Genomic DNA, 22,617 nt, shown 5'->3' with positions numbered 1-22,617 from the left:
TTTTTTTAACCCTTTACTAGTATTGGATTAATAATGGATAGGTGTCATAATTGACGCCTCTCCATTATTAATTTGGCTTAATGTCACCTTACAATAGCAAGGTGGCATTAACCCTTCATTACCCCATATCCCACCGCTACACGGGAATGGGAAGAGAGTGGCCAAGTGCCAGAATAGGCGCATCTTCCAGATGTGCCTTTTCTGGGGTGGCTGGGGGCAGGTGTTTTTAGCCAGGGGGGGGCAATAACCATGGACCCTCTCCAGGCTATTAATATTTGCCCTCAGTCACTGGCTTTACTACTCTGGCGGAGAAAATTGTGCGGGAGCCCACGCCAATTTTTTCCGCCATTTAACCCCTTAATTTACTAGCTAGAACGGCCAAATTTTGCATAGACACACTACTGACATTAGTAGTGTGGATTATGCAAAAAAAATAGGGATATGAGATGGTTTACTGTATGTAAACCAGGTCTCATATCATGTCGGGTTTAGGAAGGAGAAAGCAAAAGCCGGTAATTGAATTACCGGCTTTCTGCTATATCGCGCTGGATGAAATATTAATATGTATACATATATGTGTCTACTGACATATATATATATATATATATATATATATAGACAGTATATATGTTTGTTTTTTTTGTCACATGGATCCCTTGTATAGCCGTATGTTGGTTTTGCAAGCCTGCGATAAAAACACGCAGTACGGATGCCATACGGATGTCACACGGATCATTTGATGCGAGAAAATCGCATCCTCGCACTGCACACGGATCAATGTTTTGGTAACATTTGTACGATTCTCGTCCATCAAAAACGGTCCGTTTTTTTATACGTTGTGTGTGTCCCCGGCCTAAGCCAGACTCTTTTGAATATAGTCTATGAAGGCCATTCTCCCTGGAAGGGGTTAAATAAATGAGATTTTGGCATTTTATCTCCTAGTATGGAGTCGATAGCACAATCAGATGCCGCCATATACAGCTCTGGCAAAAATTAAGAGACCACTGCAACATGTTCAGTTTGTCTGATTTTTCTCTTTATAGGTATATTTTTGAGTAAAATGTAAATTGCTCTTTTGTTCTATAAACTTCTGACAACGTCTCCGAAGTTCCAAGCAATACATTTTGTATTTTTTTCTGACAAACAAAAATGGTCAAAATTACAAAAATAACCCAGTGCTTTCAAATCTCAAATAATGCAAAGAAAACAAGTTCATAATCATGTAGAAACAACAATACTAATGTTTTAACTCAGGAAGAGTTCAGAAATCAATATTTTGTGGAATAACCATGATTTTAATCACTGCTTTCATGCGTATTGGCATGCTTTCCACCAGTCTTTCACACTGCTTCTGACGCAAAAATGTAAGCAGTTCTTCTTTGTTTGATGGCTTGTGACTATCCATCATCCTCCTGATTACATTCCAGAGGTTTTCAATGGGGTTCAGGTCTGGAGATTGGGCTGCCCATGACAGGGTTTTGATGTGGTGGTCTCTTAATTGTTGCCAGAGCTGTAGTAGACGTCCGGTAACTGGTGATAATTCCCTCATGTGTGGGGTCTATCTGTCTCCAGAGAAATCACACGTTACAGTCCACACATAACACTGTGTAGAGAAGGCGGCGCGGGGTAATTGTGCCAGTAGTGAGGGGGAATAATGGCGGAAACGTCACTGACTGAGGAGAAGTTTCCATGTAGGGTCTACACTGCGGATATCATTCACTGAGGCCCCTGATCATGTGACCCCTGACTCCTCCCCTCCTGTGACCTCATCACAGGTCCTGTGTGCACAGAACAGCCATATATGTGGAGTGGGCTCTGCAGGTGGAGGTAGGTGCTGGAGATTCCTCATCCGTGGGGGGACATTAACCCCTTCAGCCCGAAGATGCTTTTGGGGTCTCTGTGTGGTGTGAACAGTGACGTAACAGCTGTAGACAGAATTCGGCTTCGCCGGTTCCCAAGTCCTCAGACACCTGCAGGATGAGCGGACAGAAGCCCAGAGAAGTTCTCCCACAATGCGATGATTCCTCTCCTGGCTCCAGCACCATAATGTAGATACTAGTGATGAGTGAGCGCGCTCGGCATTGATCGAGTATCGTGTGCTTTGGCGCTATGCTCAAGAACCCGCCCGTATGTTTCACGGCTGTTAGACAATAAACATAGTTACATGGGCTGAATAACGACCTAGTTCCATCAAGTTCAACCTTTCTCCACCAATTGTTCATTTTGTCACTAATTTACCTATAACCCACAGTGTTACTTGTTCTGAGGAAATCATCCAGCCAGTTTATAAAAGCTGTTATAGTGTCTGCCGTGCTGGGTGCATTACTACATTTATCAGTATTAAACCTCATTTGATCTTATCCAGATCATTTTTTTAATATTGTAATTTCAAGGTCAGATTTTAACCCCTTCACGACCTTGCCCTTTTTTGTTTTTGCGTTCTCGTTTTTAACTCCCCTCCTTCCCAGAGCCATAACTTTTTTATTTTTCCGTCAATTTGGCCATGTGAGGGCTTGTTTTTTTGCAGGACAAGTTGCACTTTTGAACGACATCATTGGTTGTAGCATGTCGTGTACTAGAAAACAGGTAAAAAATTCCAAGTGCAGTGAAATTGCAAAAAAAATGCCATCCCACACTTGTTCTTTGTTTGGCTTTTCTGCTAGGTTCACTATATGCTAAAAGTGACCTGCCATTGTGATTCTCCAGGTCATTACGAGTTCATAGACACCAAAGATGTCTAGGTTACGTTTTATCTAAGTGGTAAAAAAAAAAAATTGCAAAAAAAAAAAAAAAATTGCGCAATTTTCCAATACCGTAGTGTCTCCATTTTCTGTGATCTGGGGTCAGGTGAGGGCTTGTTTTTTGCGTGCCGAGCTGACGTCTTTAATGATACAATTTTAGTGCAGATACAATCTTTTGATCGCCCGTTATTGCATTTTAATGCAATGTCTTGGTGACCAAAAAACATAATTCTGGCTTTTCAAATTTTTTTCTCGTTATGCTGTTTAGCGATTAAAGGTTATTCCTTTTTTCTATTGATAGACCGGGCAATTCTGAACGCGGCGATACCAAATATATGTAGGTTTGATTTTTTTTATTTTGAATGGGGCGAAAGGGGGGTGATTTAAACTTTTATATATATTTTTTTTCATATTTTTTTAAACATTTTATTTTACTTTTGCCATGCTTCAATAGCCTCCATGGGAGGCTAGAAGCTACAACCCCTGGCAAAAATTATTGAATCACCGGTCTTGGAGAATGTTCATTCAGTTGTTTAATTTTGTAGAAAAAAAAGCAGATCACAGACATGGCACAAAACTAAAGTCATTTCAAATAGCAACTTTCTGGCTTTAAGAAACACTAAAGGAAATCAAGAACAAAAAATGTGGTAGTCAGTAATGGTTATTTATTTTAACCAAGCATCGGGGAAAAATTATGGAATCACTCAATTCTGAGGAAAAAATTACGGAATCATCCTGTAAATTTTCATACCCAAAAATAACACCTGCATCAAATTAGATCTGCTCGTTAGTCTTCATCTAAAAAGGAGTGATCACACCTTGGAGAGCTGTTGCACCAAGTGGACTGACATGAATCATGGCTCCAACACAAGAGATGTCAATTGAAACAAAGGAGAAGATTATCAAACTCTAAAAAGAGGGTAAATTGGAGCGCCCCCAGACACAGGGCCACAAGTCACTCGGTACCAGTCCCTTCTCCTTCTGTTCTGCGGTTGTCACGGTGGCTGGACCCGGTCGTGACCCTGCTAAGGGGCGTCCAATGAAAATGGTAGTACAGTCTGTCAGTAGTTCGTGACGCCACCTGTGGTACTCGGTCAGGGTGACCGACGCTGCTGTGGGGTCCGCTGGGGTGATGGAATGGCAGCTGGATGGTATACCTTCCCACAGGTGAAGTATGTCCCCAGGGCTTCCCAGTAAGGTGGATGGTGATGGTGTGAGGTGCAGGCAATAACGAGGACACAGGGTTGCAGTCTCTTTACCTTTTACTGAAGGCTTCAGTACACTCAGTCCAGAGCACGTTCAACCGGGCTATCAGAGACCGGCCGGTCCGATGGGCACATCCAGAGTTTCCCTCGCAGATGGAAATTGTTGCCTACCAATAGCGCCTGTGTGTTGTAGTCCTACCTGCTGAGCATTCGGAATAGTCCTCACAACTGCTGTTCTCTTTCGTTCGTTCTCTACAGCTCTCTCTCTCTCTCTCTCGTTCTTTGGTTTCAGATGTTGCTAGTTTCTAACTTCCCCCAGATAAAGTATGGCTAGAACGCCACCCGTTTGATGGGAAGGCTTGGAGGTCTTCCGGGACCCTAGAGACGCCCCTCTCCCAATGTTGCCCCCTATGTCTTCGTAGGTGTAAAAGGTAGACAGCCAACCTATAATCAACTGTCCAGCGGAATTTGAAGTAAGGCCTGAAGTCAGTTACTCCTACGGTGATCCGGCCACCGACTACGCGCCTCAGTAAGATGTTGCCTTCCTCTCTCGGCACGACTCTTACTGGCTCTCCTTTGTGCTGATCTCGTTTACACTGTTCCACAATATTCTTCCCCTCTTGTCTCTTCCTTAGGATACCGCCGCAAGGTGTGCAGGCGCGGTTCCGTAACGTTCTGTTCTGTCGCTAGGCACCTGCCAGGTTGCCACACCTGACAGGGACCCCCCTGTGTCTTCTCCCTGCAACACCCCCTGCCACGGGATGTTGTACGGTTCCAACCCAGTCAGCTTCTGACTAACTTCCTCCCCAGCCCCTAGTTTTACCAGTGTGAGGAGTGGCCCAATAAATAAAGCCTTTTGCTCCCCCTAGTGGCCGGAGTGTGAAGTGTAATGTGTTCTGGTGATACCTGGTCAGGACTCGGAGAACTCTTTAGTGCCATCGGACGTACCGCTACTCGCCTTGGGGCCATACTGCAACGACCAGGTCTCTGGGGCGCTGCCAAATCATCACGCAATGTTGCAAAATATGTTGGTTGTTCACAGTCAGCTGTGTATAAAATCTGGGCCAAATACAAAAACATGGGAAGGTTGTTAAAGGCAAACATACTGGTAGACCAAGAAAAACAACGCGTCCAGACCGGAAACTTAAAGCAATATGTCTCCAAAGCAGGAAATGCATAACAAAACAAATGGGGAACGAATGCGTGGAAATTGGTGTCAACGTCTGTGACCAAACTGTAAGAAACCACCAAAAGGAAATGGGATTTACATACAGGAAAGCTAAATGTAAGCCATCATTAACACCTAAACAGAAAAAAAAACAAGGTTACAATGGGCTAAGGAAAAGCAATCGTGGACTGTGGATGACTGGATGAAAGTAATATTCAGTGATGAATCACGAATCTGCATTGGGCAAGGTGATGATGATGGAACTTTTGTTTGGTGCCGTTCCAATGAGATTTATAAAGATGAATGCCTGAGGAGAACATGCAAATTTCCACAGTCAATGATGATATGGGGCTGCATGTCAGGTAAAGGCACTGGGGAGATGGTTGTCATTACATCTTCAATAAATGCACAAGTTTATGTTGATGTTTTGGACACTTTTCTTACCCCATCAATTGAAAGAATGGGGATGATGAAATCATTTTTTCATCTCAAGATGATAATGCATCCTGCTATAGAGCAAAAATTGTGAAAACATTCCTTGAAAAAAAGACACATAAGGTCTATGTCTTGGCCTGCAAATAGTCCACATCTCAATCCAATTGAAAATCTTTGGTGGAAGTTGAAGAAAATGGTCCATGACAAGGCTCCAACCTGCAAAGCTGATCTGGCAACAGCAATAAGAGAAAGATGGAGCCAGATTGATGAAGAGTAATGTTTGACACTCATTACATCCATGCCTCAGAGACTGCAAGCTGTTATAAAAGCCAGAATTTGTACAAAAAAATACTAGTGATGTTTTGGAGTGTTTTTTTGTTTGATTGTTTATCATGATTCCATAATTTTTTCCTCAGAATTGAGTGATTCCATAATTGTTCCCCTATGCTTGGTTAAAAAAAGTAACCATTACTGACAACCACATTTTTTGTTCTTGATATCTTTTAGTGTTGCTTAAAGCCAGAAAGTTGCCATTTGAAATGACTTTAGTTTTGTGCCATGACTGTGATCTGCTTTTTTTCGACAAAATTAAACAACTAAATGAACATCCTCCAAGGCCGGAGATTCCATAATTTTTGCCAGGGGTTGTAGTATAGCCTGGTCAGCTCTGCTGCATAGCGGCGATCATCAGATCGCTCCTATGTAGACTTACCAGACTGTAGTTACCTGGATCCACCTTCTTACCTTTCTTAAATATCGGTACCACATCAGCCATCCTCCAAAGTTCAAATTGCTCAGACACACGAGTACTTCTTTTCATGTTTAACTATTATTTCAAATGGTGAACTTGGATCTTTGCCTTGTTGAATGATAACTGAAACAGACGGTTCATTGGTGAACATGGATGAAAAGTGCCTGTTTAATATCTCAGCCTTTTCTTTGTCTTCTATAACAATTATCTTGTTAGCGTTTTTAAGGGGCCGAAATGATCTTTTTTTTTCTCCTTGGCATTGATTAATATAGAGGCACGGGGGTCAGCGGGTGCTCTGAAACCGGTGCGCCGAAACTGCATGGACTAGGGATCATCCTAATGAATGCACACTCTCCTTTTACCATGGGCATAATACTACTAAGACAGCACAGAGTGAGGGTAAAACAGTGTGGCAATATTTTATTTAACCACAAAACAGGCAAATAATACATAGAATAGTCCCAGCAAAATACTCAAAATGGTGCACATTACAGAGTCTCACCTTTCCGCTGACTCGCCGGGATAAGAGCAGCTGTTACTTCAGAGCTTCCAGGGCCGACGACGCCACCTGTGGCACGCACACAGACAGGAGGTAATGACAAGCCTAGGAAGATGAATGAGCGTGTTAATGTGGATATAATCTGTGCTGCTGAATAGATGTAGGTCCAGATGTATTTCACATAAAGAGAGGTGGTTTATTCAACGTGTTTCAAAGTCTAAGCGACTAGGATACTGTGTTATATATACAAAATTTCAAATAACGGCGCCATTGGCATCACCTGACAAACAGACAATGTTCACAGATAAAGCACATGACATGTTCAAGAATTGATGTACATTTGAGTAAAATATTTAAGCATTGAAATTTCATGGTATTAACCAAAATTTTCCTATTTCATAGTGCAAAGATGAAAAAAGAAAAACATTTGGAAAACTTGGTTAATACCATGAAATTTCAATGTTTAAATATTTGCTCATCAGGTGATCCCATTGGTACCGTTATTTGAAATTTTGTATATATAAGACAGTATCCTACTTCTGAGGCCGGCGTCACACTAGCGTGTTTTACGGATGTGTGAGAGGCGCAGAAAATACGCATTGCACACGGTACAATGATTCTCTATGGCCCAGCTCCTATCTGCCGTATATTACGCATCCGTATTATACGGTCTTGCACATCCGTAGAAAATCGCAGCATGCTGCGTTTGTCAGCATATTGCGCAAAAAATCCACCAATGAAAGTCAATGGGGGCGAGAAAAATACAGATTACACACGGACCAACAGTGTGACTTGCGAGAAATACGCAGCGGTGTTCTAGAGAAAAGCCGGCAATTCAGCGCGGTGTACAGTAAAATCACACTGACAGGTTAGAATAGAATAGATAAAATAAATGTCTACACATAGTATAGGGGTATATATATATATATATATATATATATTTGAAACAGTGCTAGATAGCAGAAAAGCCAGTAATTCAATTGCCGGCTTTTGCTATCTCCTTCCAAAACCCGACAGGATATGAGACGTGGTTTACATACATTAAACTATTTCATATCCCTTATTTTTTTACATATTCCTCATTAGTAATGTTCCAAGTGTCTGTGTGTGCACAATTTGGGGGCTCTAGCTGTTAAAATAAAGGGTTAAATCACGGAAAAATTTGGCGTGGGCTCCCGCTCAATTTTCTCCGCCAGAGTGGGAAAGGAAGGGGCTGAGGGCTGCACCCCTTGCTGGTATAACCTCACATGAACTTGAGCGTGAGAAAATAATCCGAAAAATTCCCACGCTCGAGTTCATCTGAGGTTATGCCAGCAGGGGGCGCAGCACCGCTAGTCTAGGTAGCTATGTTCCCCTGCTTTCCATTCATTCCCCAGATTTTACAGCCAGGAGCACAGCTGCATTCTTAGGCTCCTGCTTATAAAATTATTTAACCCCTTCAGATGGATTTACAGCGTGGGACAAGACTGAACTGAGCGCTGTACACTCTTGGCATTCTCTTGATGAGCTTCAAGAGGTAGTCACCGGGAATGGTTTTCACTTCACAGGTGTGCCCTCTCAGGTTTAATAAGTGGGATTTCTTGCCTTATAAATGGGGTTGGGACCATCAGTTGTGTTGAGCAGAAGTCTGGTGGATACACAGCTGATAGTCCTACTGAATAGATTGTTAGAATTTGTATTATGGCAAGAAAAAAGCAGCTAAGTAAAGAAAAACGAGTGGCCATCATTACTTTAAGAAATGAAGGTCAGTCAGTTCGAAAATTTGGGAAAACTTTGAAAGTGTCCCCAAGTGTGGTTGCAAAAACCATCAAGCGCTTCAAAGAAACTGGCTCACATGAGGACCACCCCAGGAAAGGAAGACCAAGAGTCACCTCTGCTTCTGAGGATAAGTTTATTCGAGTCACCAGCCTCAGAAATCACAGGTGAACAGCAGCTCAGATTAGAGACCAGGTCAATGCCACACAGAGTTCTAGCAGCAGATACATCTCTACAACATCTGTTAAGAGGAGACTTTGTGCAGCAGGCCTTCATGGTAAAATAGCTGCTAGGAAACCACTGCTAAGGACAGGCAACAAGCAGAAGAGACTTGTTTGGGCTAAAGAACACAAGAAATGGACATTAGACCAGTGGAAATCTGTGCTTTGGTCTGCTGAGTCCAAATTTGAGATCTTTGGCTCCAACCACCGTGTCTTTGTGTGACGCAGAAAAGGTGAACGGATGGACTCTACATGCCTGGTTCCCACCGAGAAGCATGGATGAGGAGGTGTGATGGTGTGGGGGTGCTTTGCTGGTAACACTGTTGGAGATTTATTCAAAATTGAAGGCATACTCAACCAGCATGGCTACCACAGCATCTTGCGGCGGCATGCTATTCCATCTGGTTTGCGTTTAGTTGGACCATCATTTATTTTTCAACAGGACAATGACCCCAAACACACCTCCAGGCTGTGTAAGGGCTATTTGACCAAGAAGGAGAGTGATGGGGTGCTACGCCAGATGACCTGGCCTCCACACTCTCCAAACCTGAACCCAATCGAGATGGTTTGGGGTGAGCTGGACCGCAGAGTGAAGGCAAAAGAGCCAACAAGTGCTAAGCATCTCTGGGAACTCCTTCAAGATTGTTGGAAGACCATTTCCGGTGACTACCTCTTGAAGCTCATCAAGAGAGTGCCAAGAGTGTGCAAAGCAGTAATCAAAGCAAAGGGTGGCTACTTTGGAGAACCTAGAATAATAGACATATTTTCAGTTGTTTCACACTTTTTTGTTAAGTATATCATTCTATATGTGTTAATTCATAGTTTTGATGCCTTCAGTGTGATTTTACAATTTTCATAGTCATGAAAATACAGAAAAATCTTTAAATGAGGTGTGTCCGAAAAGTATTTAGTCAGTCAGCAATAGTGCAAGTTCCACCACTTAAAAAGATGAGAGGCGTCTGTAATTTACATCATAGGTAGACCTCAACTATGGGAGACAAACTGAGAAAAAAAAATCCAGAAAATCACATTGTCTGTTTTTTTAACATTTTATTTGCATATTATGGTGGAAAATAAGTATTTGGTCAGAAACAAAATTTCATCTCAATACTTTGTAATATATCCTTTGTTGGCAATGACAGAGGTCAAACGTTTTCTGTAAGTCTTCACAAGGTTGCCACACACTGTTGTTAGTATGTTGGCCCATTCCTCCATGCAGATCTCCTCTAGAGCAGTGATGTTTTTGGCTTTTCACTTGGCAACACGGACTTTCAACTCCCTCCAAAGGTTTTCTATAGGGTTGAGATCTGGAGACTGGCTAGGCCACTCCAGGACCTTGAAATGCTTCTTACGAAGCCACTCCTTCGTTGCCCTGGCGGTGTGCTTTGGATCATTGTCATGTTGAAAGACCCAGCCACGTTTCATCTTCAATGTCCTTGCTGATGGAAGGAGGTTTGCACTCAAAATCTCACGATACATGGCCCCATTTATTCTTTCATGTACCCGGATCAGTCGTCCTGGCCCCTTTGCAGAGAAACAGCCCCAAAGCATGATGTTTCCACCACCATGCTTTACAGTAGGTATGGTGTTTGATGGATGCAACTCAGTATTCTTTTTCTTCCAAACACGACAAGTTGTGTTTCTACCAAACAGTTCCAGTTTGGTTTCATCAGACCATAGGACATTCTCTCAAAACTCCTCTGGATCATCCAAATGCTCTCTAGCAAACTTCAGACGGGCCCGGACATGTACTGGCTTAAGCAGTGGGACACGTCTGGCACTGCAGGATCTGAGTCCATGGTGGCGTAGTGTGTTACTTATGGTAGGCCTTGTTACATTGGTCCCAGCTCTCTGCAGTTCATTCACTAGGTCCCCCCGCGTGGTTCTGGGATTTTTGCTCACCGTTCTTGTGATCATTCTGACCCCACGGGGTGGGATTTTGCGTGGAGCCCCAGATCGAGGGAGATTATGAGTGGTCTTGTATGTCTTCCATTTTCTAATTATTGCTCCCACTGTTGATTTCTTCACTCCAAGCTGGTTGGCTATTGCAGATTCAGTCTTCCCAGCCTGGGGCAGGGCTACAATTTTGTTTCTGGTGTCCTTTGACAGCTCTTTGGTCTTCACCATAGTGGAGTTTGGAGTCAGACTGTTTGAGGGTGTGCACAGGTGTCTTTTTATACTGATAACAAGTTTAAACAGGTGCCATTATTACAGGTAATGAGTGGAGGAAAGAGGAGACTCTTAAATAAGAAGTTACAGGTCTGTGAGAGCCAGAAATCTTGATTGTTTGTTTCTGACCAAATACTTATTTTCCACCATAATATGCGAAAATTTTTTTTTAAAAAAACAGACAATGTGATTTTCTGGATCTCTTTTCTCAGTTTGTCTCCCATAGTTGAGGTCTACCTATGATGTAAATTACAGACGCCTCTCATCTTATTAAGTGGTGGAACTTGCACTATTGCTGACTGACTAAATACTTTTTTGCCCCACTGTGTGTATGTATATATATATATATATATATATATATATATATATATATATATTAGACTCCATATATGTTTTCCCGACAATTTGAGCCCATGGATCCATAGTATGTCCGTTTAGCAGGCCGATGAGAAAATCTCGCTGTACGGATGCCATACGGATTACATACGGAGGTTTACATGCGCAAAATACGCTGCCACACCCTGCCTACGGATGACATACGGATCACTATTTTGGGAACATTTCTGCATATTACACATGTAAAATACGGACCGTATTTCCCTACGCTGAGAGTGACGCCGGCCTAACTCTGCATTCGTGTGGTATTTCCTGATGAAGAAGTCGCTTAGACTTTGAAACGCGTTGAATAAACCACCTTTACATAGTAACATAGTTAGCAAGGCCGAAGAAAGACATTTTGTCAGAATGGCAGTATAATGATTTCTTAAATTTAAATACATCTGGACCTACATCTATTCAGCAGCACAGATTATATCCACATTAACTCGTTCATTCATCTAAAGCATGGTCACTTGCTGACCCGTGGATCTGCTGCAGCGGATAACTTTATATGCTTTATCAAAAACTCCATCTGATGAGTAGAATTTGATTATATCAATTCGCTTTGCGTTTGATAAGACCCTATTTGCGCTGATTTCTCCAACAGCATTCTTAAGCTTAGGAAGATGACAGTCTATTGAGGTACAAGGCCATTTAACCCGAGATTCAAAACTTGGCTTCTCCGAAAATCTCTATGGAGCCAGATGACCAGTGAGTTCCATTCCTGCCTTTCACAAATGTATCCATGAGGCTCAAGTTACCGGAGGGCCGAAATCCTGACTTCCCCAAATGTATCCGTGGTTCAGTGATGGTCAATGGAGCAAACCTGCATTCTTTCAACAGGGGCCATGTTCCCCTAAGCTGGCATCCTGTAGAATGACAATTCTGTTTCCCTTTTGATGAAGCTATGATGTCTTCGTTGCTCTCCTGTAGAGAGTCTTTGGTTCCTTGGAAGTCTTGGCTGAATATCTGTCTCATGTTACAGAGGCACCTAACGTCTTTTTATTGTTAACAAGTGTCATTCAAGCCAGCATTCACAGGCAAAGGGGAAGAATAGTGATGAAATTAACTTGCATAATTTGATTATTTAATCCATTTGCATAGTTTTTCCTTCTCTGTTTTGCAAGCCAACAAACTATCTGGCCTGGACAATGTGTAATCAACATATCAGTAAACATCATTATTCAGTTATCCTGTGTCTTTAGTCATCCAGGATAACAGCACAAAATGTTACATCAAATGTCAACTTACAAGTCAATATTACAGGCTTATACAAACAAAAGACTGTGTTTTTGACCAACAAGAAAGAAACACAAAAATTTAAAAGTCAACAAATAGATAAGTCTATTTTTCCCTGCTTGCTGAAAATAGATGTTTGGTTAATTAAGAAAAAAAGCTGTTTCATCACAATGGATTTATAACATTTTTTGAGATTTAGTTTAATGTCGCTGGCAATTTGCTTCTCTTTGGATAACTTTGCTAGCTTGATTTCTTTTTTTGCATTTCTTATTTAGATCTTTATACTCCTGAAATGATATTTCTGTATTATTACCTGCCATATAAGGTAATGCCGTAGCCACGTTGGCTTTACTGTGACTGGCTGGCCACATCGTGTCACTGGGTTAATATAAGACAACCTTTTGAGCCTTGTTCTGAGAAAGATGCTTCATAGGTCACTCCCGGTCAGACTGTGACCTGGAAGCCAGAGATGTGTCCAGGTATCTTCTCAATACTGTTCCTATTCCATTTGAGCGCTCTTTCAATCCATTTCAGCTATTTTTCTGCCCTCTTGTTAGTCTTCTGGAAAAAAATTTTGAGTTTCTTATTGACTTTCATTATACTTGGTACTCGAGTCAAGCCTCTCCAACCTACTGGATTCGAGTAACGAGAACTTAAGCGTTTTACTAGATACAATTGATGACACTTCAGGGAATTTGCATGAATATATGGCAAATACTTGCTGGATTATCTGCTTTCCGGACTGGTCCTACCTGTAAATGCTATTAAAAAATTCAGGAGAAGATCCTGTCAAATTCGTGACATAAGGTCCATCAGATGTCAGAACAAATGCACGCACGTTACATACAAATAATACATGACACAATAAAAAAAGAGAAAAGGGAGATAAACAAACAACCATCTCATGTCCATTGAATTACTGTATTACAAACCAATAATACTAGAAATATATTGCACAGGGGATATAGCAGCCAATTCCCACAAGAAGAATCTTGGAAACACAGAATTAAAAATGATTCTTTCTCCGCAGTTTCCATAGGACTTAATACATTCCTGATTCCGGAGAGTAATAGAAATATGGCAGAAAACAGAGGAAGAAAGTTCATACAAGAAGCTTCATAGAAAGACATTGAAGTTACAGACGCCATTTAACCCTTTGTGGGAAAGTGATTCCAGCACTTCACCAAGTAAAACCCACGAGAAATGTAACAGGTAAAGACCCCAATATCCACAGGTGTCCCTTCTAATTGGGGGGAACTATCACCTCTAATAATCCTCGGACAGTTCTGACAATCACGGAAAAGTGCCCCACTATGGATGTGACAGAAAGTCTATTTAGTCACTTTAGCTTCATAGTATCAGCTCTAATCCAATGTTGAGATAGCAATTTACCCTAAAGAGTCACAGATTGTAGGGGTGTTATAAAATATTATATTTAGGGGGGTTTTGTGTTGTCTCCTTATAAGAATCACAATGGTTTTGTTCCTTTTCCGCTGATAGATAAAAAACGACCCAACTGGAACTGGAAAGACTGGAACCAAGGAAACCTGTATTACTCTCATAGTACCGTGCCACTTTCTTGGCCCCCAGACACAGTATAATGTTCCCACAGTATCCCCTACACATTATGATAGTACAAGATGTCCCACACAATATTCTTCCACCCAAACCACTAGATAATAAATCCTCACTTATCCCATTCTTGATACCGTACAGTACCAGTTTCTTGGCCCCCCACACACACAGTATAATTTTTCCACAGTACCTGCATCCCCAATTTTTTTAGGGTGTTTTTCATGTAATATAAAGAAGCCTACAAAAAAAGCTATTAAAACCTAATATAAAGAGAAAATAAAACCCTGTACATGGAGATATTGACGTCAAACAACTCCTGTCTTGTTCTTAGAAACAAGCTTTTCTAAAAGCCTCAAACTTCTGTGTGTGAATCAGACATGAGATCTAACGTGATAGAAGATTACAGTGTGGGGAAGATGGGAAACATTCATATAGACGGCCGGTGGTGATGGAGTCAGTGACGGACTCTGGACAAATCTGTTTCTAGAGCCGTAGTAGAAGATGAAGATGTCGTCCTCATCATGAAGTAGTTATTTCTCATGTCCCGTGTAATGAATATCTCCTGCAGTATTACTAATGCCGATTGCAGTGTCGGTAAATGAGTAGAGAATTAGCGTTATGGAAGATGAGTCTATGAGAAACGTATTCAGCTGCCGACTCCGAGGAAGTGGCCTAAATACATAGGTTTTATTAGTAGATGTCAGGGAAGAACGCTGTATTTGTAAAATAAGAAAATATACCATTGCTGCTTGGGTCCCCCGCCAGTCTCTGTATTTCCTAGTCATTCCCAACGAACTTGTGATTCCTACAGCCAATCAGTTGCTGAAGCAGTAAGAAACATAGCCAGTCATTGGGAGCATGGAGATGTCTTAGCCATCAATTCAACTTATGTTCCAGTCCATAAAAGACTAGAGAATACAACATCTACACGTTCTATCTCCTCCTCCCCCTTATTATCTCCAATAATTGTATTATTACATAGGATTTAATGATGTTACATCAGCTCATCTTCTCATTCAGGTCTCTACAATTTCAGATCCTCTCAGTGAAGATCATCTATATAAGACAATTTTCCTGAATTACCCATCAAGAATGGATATTGACCGAGACAAGATGGGGGAGAGGATTTTACACCTCACTTTAGAGATCCTCTTCCGGCTTACTGGAGAGGTGAGAGATTCTGATGACGTTACATTACCTCATTCTTATCTATGAGAATAACAGATGGACAGAACTGGAGAGGTGAGGAGTCTGGAAATGTCTATAGTGAAATTAGTTAATGTGTCTCTCCATAACCAGGATTACATGGTAGTGAAGAAGACCTCTAGTGAGCGATGTCAGGACCCTGTGTCTGAGGGATGGGGAAGACCCATGAGTCCAGTCCTAAGGCCTCCATGTAACCCCCTGGTTTCTGAGGATATCAATGACCAGAAGATCCTAGAACTCACCTACAAGATGATTGAGCTGCTAACTGGAGAGGTGACTCTGCTGGGAATGTTGGGACATTATACAGTAATGCTATGAAGGGATCAGGGGATGACGGTATCATTGTATGTGTCAGATTCCTGTAAGGTGTCAGGATGTCGCTGTCTATTTCTCCATGGAGGAGTGGGAGTATTTAGAGGGACACAAAGATGTATACAAGAAAATCATGATGGAGGTTCCTCAACCCCTAACATCACCAGGTAATAGACAGGACTAAATGCACACAACCTATAATTATCTGTATGTAAATAATGAATTCAGCCCTTGTATGTGTTTCCTTCAGATCTATCCAGTAAGAGGACAACACCAGAGAGATGTCCCCATCCTCTTCTTCCACAGGACTGTAAACAAGAAGATCCCAATGTTCCTCAGGATCATCAGGTAGATGGAGAGAAGGTGTCATGAGATCTCCCCCATGATGTGTAGATGGCGAGGAAGGTCTTGTGCTCAGCTTTGTTTTATCCACCAGTATTAGGCTATGTGCACACGATGCGGATGTGCTGCAGAACCGCAGTGGATTTTTCCGCTCAGAAACGCTGCAGATCTGCACTGTGATTTACAGTACAATGTAAATCAATATAAAAAAAAAAACTGTGCACATGGTGCGGAAAAATCAGTGCGGAATTGATGCGGATTTAAATGAAGTTCATGTCACTTCTTTTGTGCGGATCTGCAGCGTTTCTGCACCACTCCATGATAGAAATCCGCAGTGGCAAAAACTGCAGAAAATACGCACAAAATCTGCGGTAAATCCCCACAAAATCCGCATAAAATCCACAGCAAATCTGCAGCTGCGGATTCTGCCAGGAGATTCGGATTTTGTGCAGAAAATTCTGCACCACTTTTCCTACGTGTGCACATTAGCCGTATATGTTTTATACTTGTGTAATGAGAACGGTGGAGATGGAAGGATTAGAGCTGACCATAGATGTGACTTCTCCATCTGTCGGTGACTTTTATAATATTTGTTTCAGGGTGAAGATCTGACCCATATTAATACTACAGAGACATATGTGAGGGGTGATGAGCGGTGTAAAGAGGAGATTCCCACATATGACTACCTAGGTGAGTAGTATCCACAAAATGCAGAGAAGTCACAGATTCTTCTCAGTCACCAGCTGTGGCTGCTTTATCGATAGTCTGTTCTGGTCGTATCACAATCGTGTGATCATCATTTTGCCTTTAGACCACAACATTCTGCTCTATTTGGAAATGTTGAGATTACTTTGTGAAATTAAATCCTTTTCAATAGAACTTATAACCTGGAGTATCCAACTCATCCCCTGGGATTAGTAGTCACTGACCATTACCTGCCCAGATCTGTAAACTACAAAGCCAAATGACATAGAATGTGCAAACAAGTAAGAAAATCACTTGAAGAAAAATATTATAATGGACCTGTAAGAGAAAGCGGAGGGTAATGATGCTGTTGGATTCCTAGAATCCTGATATCTTATTGGATGAATTTACCTTCTTCCTCTTCTGTGCTGCTGAATGTGCTCATATGGTCCCTACAAGACCAGATCCAGTCTTTCTGGCCAAACTTTGCCTTTATGATCAACAACATTAAATGTGCAGTTTCTGTACAATAACAACAGAATTTCCCTTTATCATGACTTTTCAATTTCTTTAAAACCAACTAACTTCAAGGAGGATTGTGATAAACTACACACAAAATATTACACCTGTGCCATGATATAGCTCTAAGCTGTGCATGGCTGATGGCTGTAAAATACATTTATTTATGCCTACAGAAGATGATGGCATGGCTCGAGCCTTGGTTTCATGGATTCACTCCACATTATAAATTTCAATTTGTTTTCAATCCTAAAGAATTCAGATTACTGCACAATCTCTCCTGAAATGGGGAGCGCTAATACTTTCTCTTCTCTTATCTTTGACTATCTAATATTTCTTCTTGAAACTCATCTGACAGAAAAATATCATAATTTAGATTGCCAAGAACCACCAATCCCTATACTGTAACTGCTCCAGAGAGGTTTTACCTCTGATCACTCATTGTTTACTAATGAAGTTTGTTGAGTTTGATTATTTCAGTAGATGTGTTATTGTCTATAGTCACAGATTTTGACTACAGTAGTTAGTTCCCAAAATACTCTGATAACCAGTTCCTGCAGCCAGTTTTATGTTCCTAATCAGGGTCCATTTTTCAAATCTGACGTGTGTCACTTCAAGAGGTGATAATTTTAGAATTCTTCAGAAAATATAAGCCCAAATTTTTTCACTTTTCACAAAGGGTAATATCAAACAGATAGACCTCACACATTATTTTACAACTTCTCTTGTATCCGACAATTCCCTATATATGGTTGTACATTACTGTCTGGGCACATTTCAGGGTTGAGAAGGGAAAGAGTGCCATTTAGCTATTTGAATCCAGATCTTACTGGAATAGCTTGCAGACACAAAGTATTAGGAGCAGTTTTTGTGGCCATCTCAGAAGATGGCCACCACAAACCTGCTTGCCGTTATCTACTCCATCTTCCTGATCCCAGGGATTGTCTTGCTCATTACCCTTTAACACCTTTACATGGATCTGGACTTACATAGAGACCCACCTGGCTTGGCCCACAGTGTTGCCTGCTGTTCGGTGGTGTGAAATGAGAAGAACAATAGTCGTCAAGTAGCCGGGTCAGAGCCAGTAAGGCAGAAAAAATACAAAATCAGAAGACATAAGAGTAGTCAGCAAACAGGCCGGGATCACAACAGGAAACAAATACACAAGCCGTGAACTGAACATAGAGGACCGAACCAGAGAAGAACAAGGCTGTATCTGGCAGCTTCCTTCAATATGCTTCGAGCTTTCGTAGAATATGGTGCTATCCAATTGGCTGTATAAGGGAGCAGATTACTTCAGCTGGACAACACATACACCCATACTGCCAGACTAAAAGGTACTACTTGTCCCAGGCACCCTAATCTTAGTGGCTGAATCGAGCCTATGTCGTCCAGAGCTTCTGGTACCAACGTCTACTCAGTTTCTAGCCCTGCCAGCCATATGAATAAGGACACGCCTGCTGACATCATAGGGGCAGATCCTAGAAGAGATGTGACACACCATCTGCAGAAGCCCTAATATGACAAAATTTCAGCAAATCAGAGCTGCAGGAATCCCCATAAAATGACTCCATTTTGGAAATTATAACCCTCAGAGAACTAATCTATTGGAATAGTGGCAATTTTTGATTCCATAGGCAATTTCCGGAAATTAGCACACAGTGGATGTAGGAGAAAACAAATGGCAAATATGCAATAAAAGAAAAAAATCGGCACCGCTGAGACCAAAAGTCTGTACCTCTAGCGCTTAATGTCGCTGCTATTGCCACAACTGCCTAAACAAACAAGACCCTCGGGTGCAAAGATCCAAAGATAATGTAAAATCCAATACAAGAAAAAATAGGAATGCACTCACCGGTCTGTTGACGCAAAAAAATCCTTTATTGGGACATGTGCAGGAGACGACAGGGAGAACGTGGAATAAAAGAACAACGATCGTTTCGCGTTGCTGCGCTTCTACAGGTCCTAATTAGGCGTTGTCATCTCCTGCACATGTCCCAATAAAGGATTTTTTTGCTTCAACAGACCGGTGAGTGCATTCCTATTTTTTTGTTGTATTGAATGGCAAATATGCCATTTTATTTCCCAACACATAGTGCGCTGATTGTGCTCCAGGAGACACACACACCGTAAATTAACCCATTACTTGCCAAATTAGAAATTTTCATTTTATGGATTTTTCAGAAAAGGGCGTCCCAATATTCAATTAAAAATGACATTGACATGATTTCCTATTTTGAAAACATTCATTTTACAAACACAACACAAAAAATTGGACCTAATTATAAAAATTATAAAATCTTAGTTGCTAGATGTAAAAGATTAGGCATCCCAAAAAAAGGACATTGGTAGATAATGGGTTAAGTGGGTTCGTCTCACTAGAGTAAAGCCAAATACATGTGGTCTGGGCATACTGAAAGGCTCAGAGGTGAGGGGAAAATTTGACTTTAGGAGAGTGGTTATTGCTGGATTGGTTAATGGAAGTCATGTTAATTTTCAAGAGCCTTTGAGCCACTAATAATATGGAAAACTCCTGTTTTTCCACTGACAGATGATGGACCTGAGTGGGGACTTGTTTTTTGTTAGATGAATAGAAGTTTTTATTGGTATTAGGTTCGTCAACATAATGTTTCTGTGTGGCTTTTAGTTCCATATTCGGAAGACAGAATGAACAAACAGTTGAACACCACGCTCCACTGGTTCATCCTATTAGATTTTCTATTAGACTGTGAGCTGTCATTGTCTTGGTGAAGAATTCAATGTTTTTACATAACTTGCCATTTTTACAGACAGTTGAAGTAGAAATGGTAAATGACATTCAAGATATTTTATTCAAAAATAATAACTGGTTTATATCTTGGCAGATGACTGTACCGGGAGATCAGAGGAACAGCTGACGTCTTTAATTTTTAGATCGGATGATATTGTGATCCCACTGGATACAATTGAAGTTAATGCCATTACTCCTGCTATACCATCATCCCTTCACAGCAAAGACCTATCAACTGATCCTTTGAAACAGGTCCTGACTTCTGATTCATTGGCAACAACTAAGGAAAATCAGAGTCACAAAATAAACATTAAAAACGGAAATACTCCTAAATCAAAGAAGCCATTTTCATGTCCAGAATATGGAAACAGTTTTCACATCGAAAAGTCTTTTCTTAAACATCCAAAACTTCACACAGTGGAGAAAAGATTTTCTTGTTCCAAGTGTGGAAAATGTTTTAAACATAAATATTATCTTGTTAGACACCAAAGAAGACACACAGGGGAGAAGCTTTTTTCCTGTTCAGAATGTGGGAAATGTTTTAATGAGAAATCAGGTTTGGTTAAGCACCAGAGAACCCACACAGGGGAGAAGCCTTTTTCCTGTTCAGAATGTGGCAAATGTTTTAAACAGATATCGTCTTTGGTTGCGCACCAGAGAACTCACACAGGGGTGAAACCTTTTTCTTGTGCAGAATGTGAGAAATGTTTTAAACAGAAATCGGCTTTGGTTACACACCAGAGAACCCACACAGGGGTGAAACCTTTTTCATGTTCAGAATGTGGCAAATGTTTTAGTGAGAAATCAGTTTTGGTTACGCACCAGAGAACCCACACAGGGGAGAAGCCGTTTTCCTGTTCAGCATGTGGCAAATGTTTTAACAAGAAATGGAATCTTGTTAATCACCAAAGAACCCACACAGGGGAGGCTTTTTCCTGTTCAGAATGTGGGAAATGTTTTAATCGGAAATCGGCTTTGGTTACTCACCACAGAACCCACACGGGGGTGAAACCTTTTTCATGTTCAGAATGTGGCAAATGTTTTAGCGAGAAATCAGTTTTGGTTAAGCACCAGAGAACCCACTCTGGGCAGAAGCCTTTTTCCTGTTCAGAATGTGGGAAATGTTTTAACCAGAAACACAAGCTTGTTATACACCAAATAACCCACACAGGAGTGAAACCTTTTTCATGTTCAGAATGTGGCAAATGTTTTAACGAGAAATCAGTTTTGGTTAAGCACCAAAGAACCCACACAGGGGAGAAGCCTTTTTCCTGTTCAGAGTGTGGGAAATGTTTTAAACAGATATCAGCTTTGGTTGTGCACCAGAGAACTCACACGGGGGTGAAACCTTTTTCTTGTGCAGAATGTGAGAAATGTTTTAAACAGAAATCGTCTTTGGTTGCGCACCAGAAAACTCACACAGGGGTGAAACCTTTTTCTTGTGCAGAATGTGAGAAATGTTTTTATCAGAAATCAGTTTTGGTTACGCACCAGAGAACCCACACAGGGGAGAAGCCTTTTTCCTGTTCAGAATGTGGGAAATGTTTTAATCAGAAATCAGTTTTGGTTACGCACCAGAGAACCCACACAGGGGAGAAGCCTTTTTCCTGTTCAGAATGTGGCAAATGTTTTAATCAGAAATCAGTTTTGGTTACGCACCAGAGAACCCACACAGGAGAGAAGCCTTTTTCCTGTCCAGAATGTGGGAAATGTTTTAAAAAGAAATGTAATTTTGTTATACACCAAAGAACCCACACAGGGGAGAAGTCTTTTTCATGTTCATAATGTAGGAAATGTTTTACACTAAAATCATCTCTTTAACATCAGAAAAATCACAAAGGGGAGAAGCATTTTTCATGTTAAGAATGTTGGGAATGTTTTAACCGAAAATTGTATTTCTTAAAGGGGTTGTCCATTACTAGGACAACACCTTGTCATTCCTCATGTTTGTCCTCTTTCAAATAAAAACACTCATACTCATTTTGCATGCCTGCGCTGTTCAAGGGTCTTAGCAGTCACGTTCCCAGGGCTCATGTGAGGTTGTTACATAACACAAGCCCAGCGCGGAATCAGCACTGGCTTCACTGTTCCTGCAGGCAACATGTATGTTTTTAACTTTTTACAAACAATGGATTAAATCAGACAAAATTTGAATTTTTATGGAAATCATCTGGTGCTTTTTTTCTTTTTTGCCTGCATTTACAAGTCGACTCCAGCGACATTGAACCTGGCACCTGTGGTCCTGTGATACTCTGGTGAGCACTGTGAAAATCCTTTTTCCCATTTTCCCATGCTGATTGAATAACTGTTCCTTGCAATCAAACAAAAAGAACTTTAGGCGCACTACTATATCTCAAATAAGAGAAATCCTGAGGGTGCAAAAACAGTAATAAGAGACTGAACTAATAGACCGAAAGAAAAAGCATTACTGTACAAAAATGCACACCATCCAATGAATAGATGTAAAAATTGGCATAGGCTGATTTTATTAACAGATCAAAACACACAACATGGACAATAAAAACATAATTAAAAACATGAAAACATCATCAAGAACACACAGGAAACAAATATAATGACTCAGTATAATAAGGTAACCCAAGAAAAACCAATGGCTCATGGGGTGTTGCGCAGAGGTATAATAGCAA

At 41.1% G+C, this 22,617-nt stretch overlaps 1 protein-coding gene across 1 annotated transcript; it reads left to right on the top strand.

Annotated features, from left to right (window-relative positions):
* Positions 1–1,771: 1,771 nt before the first annotated feature.
* On the top strand, positions 1,772–21,949 carry LOC138663498 (oocyte zinc finger protein XlCOF7.1-like). Its single transcript, XM_069749733.1, has 8 exons — positions 1,772–1,827; positions 13,592–13,773; positions 15,173–15,306; positions 15,436–15,615; positions 15,698–15,821; positions 15,905–16,002; positions 16,596–16,686; positions 20,064–21,949. Exons 3-8 carry the CDS (start codon positions 15,229–15,231, stop codon positions 21,752–21,754), a joined length of 2,262 nt encoding a protein of 753 aa, XP_069605834.1. The 5' UTR covers positions 1,772–1,827; positions 13,592–13,773; positions 15,173–15,228; the 3' UTR covers positions 21,755–21,949.
* Positions 21,950–22,617: the final 668 nt, after the last annotated feature.

This window comes from Ranitomeya imitator, chromosome 2 (assembly GCF_032444005.1).
Source record: "Ranitomeya imitator isolate aRanImi1 chromosome 2, aRanImi1.pri, whole genome shotgun sequence".
In the NCBI taxonomy this organism is placed as follows: Eukaryota; Metazoa; Chordata; class Amphibia; order Anura; family Dendrobatidae; genus Ranitomeya; species Ranitomeya imitator.
This window is presented reverse-complemented; position numbering and strand designations above follow the sequence as displayed.

Bases quoted from the DNA above. Each gene is read 5' to 3' on its own strand.
- LOC138663498 (XM_069749733.1), top strand. From the start codon at position 15,229: ATGGATATTGACCGAGACAAGATGGGGGAGAGGATTTTACACCTCACT. The intron at 15,307-15,435 runs GTGAGAGATTCT...CTCCATAACCAG, and splicing joins TCTTCCGGCTTACTGGAGAG to GATTACATGGTAGTGAAGAA. The intron at 15,822-15,904 runs GTAATAGACAGG...TGTTTCCTTCAG, and splicing joins TCAACCCCTAACATCACCAG to ATCTATCCAGTAAGAGGACA.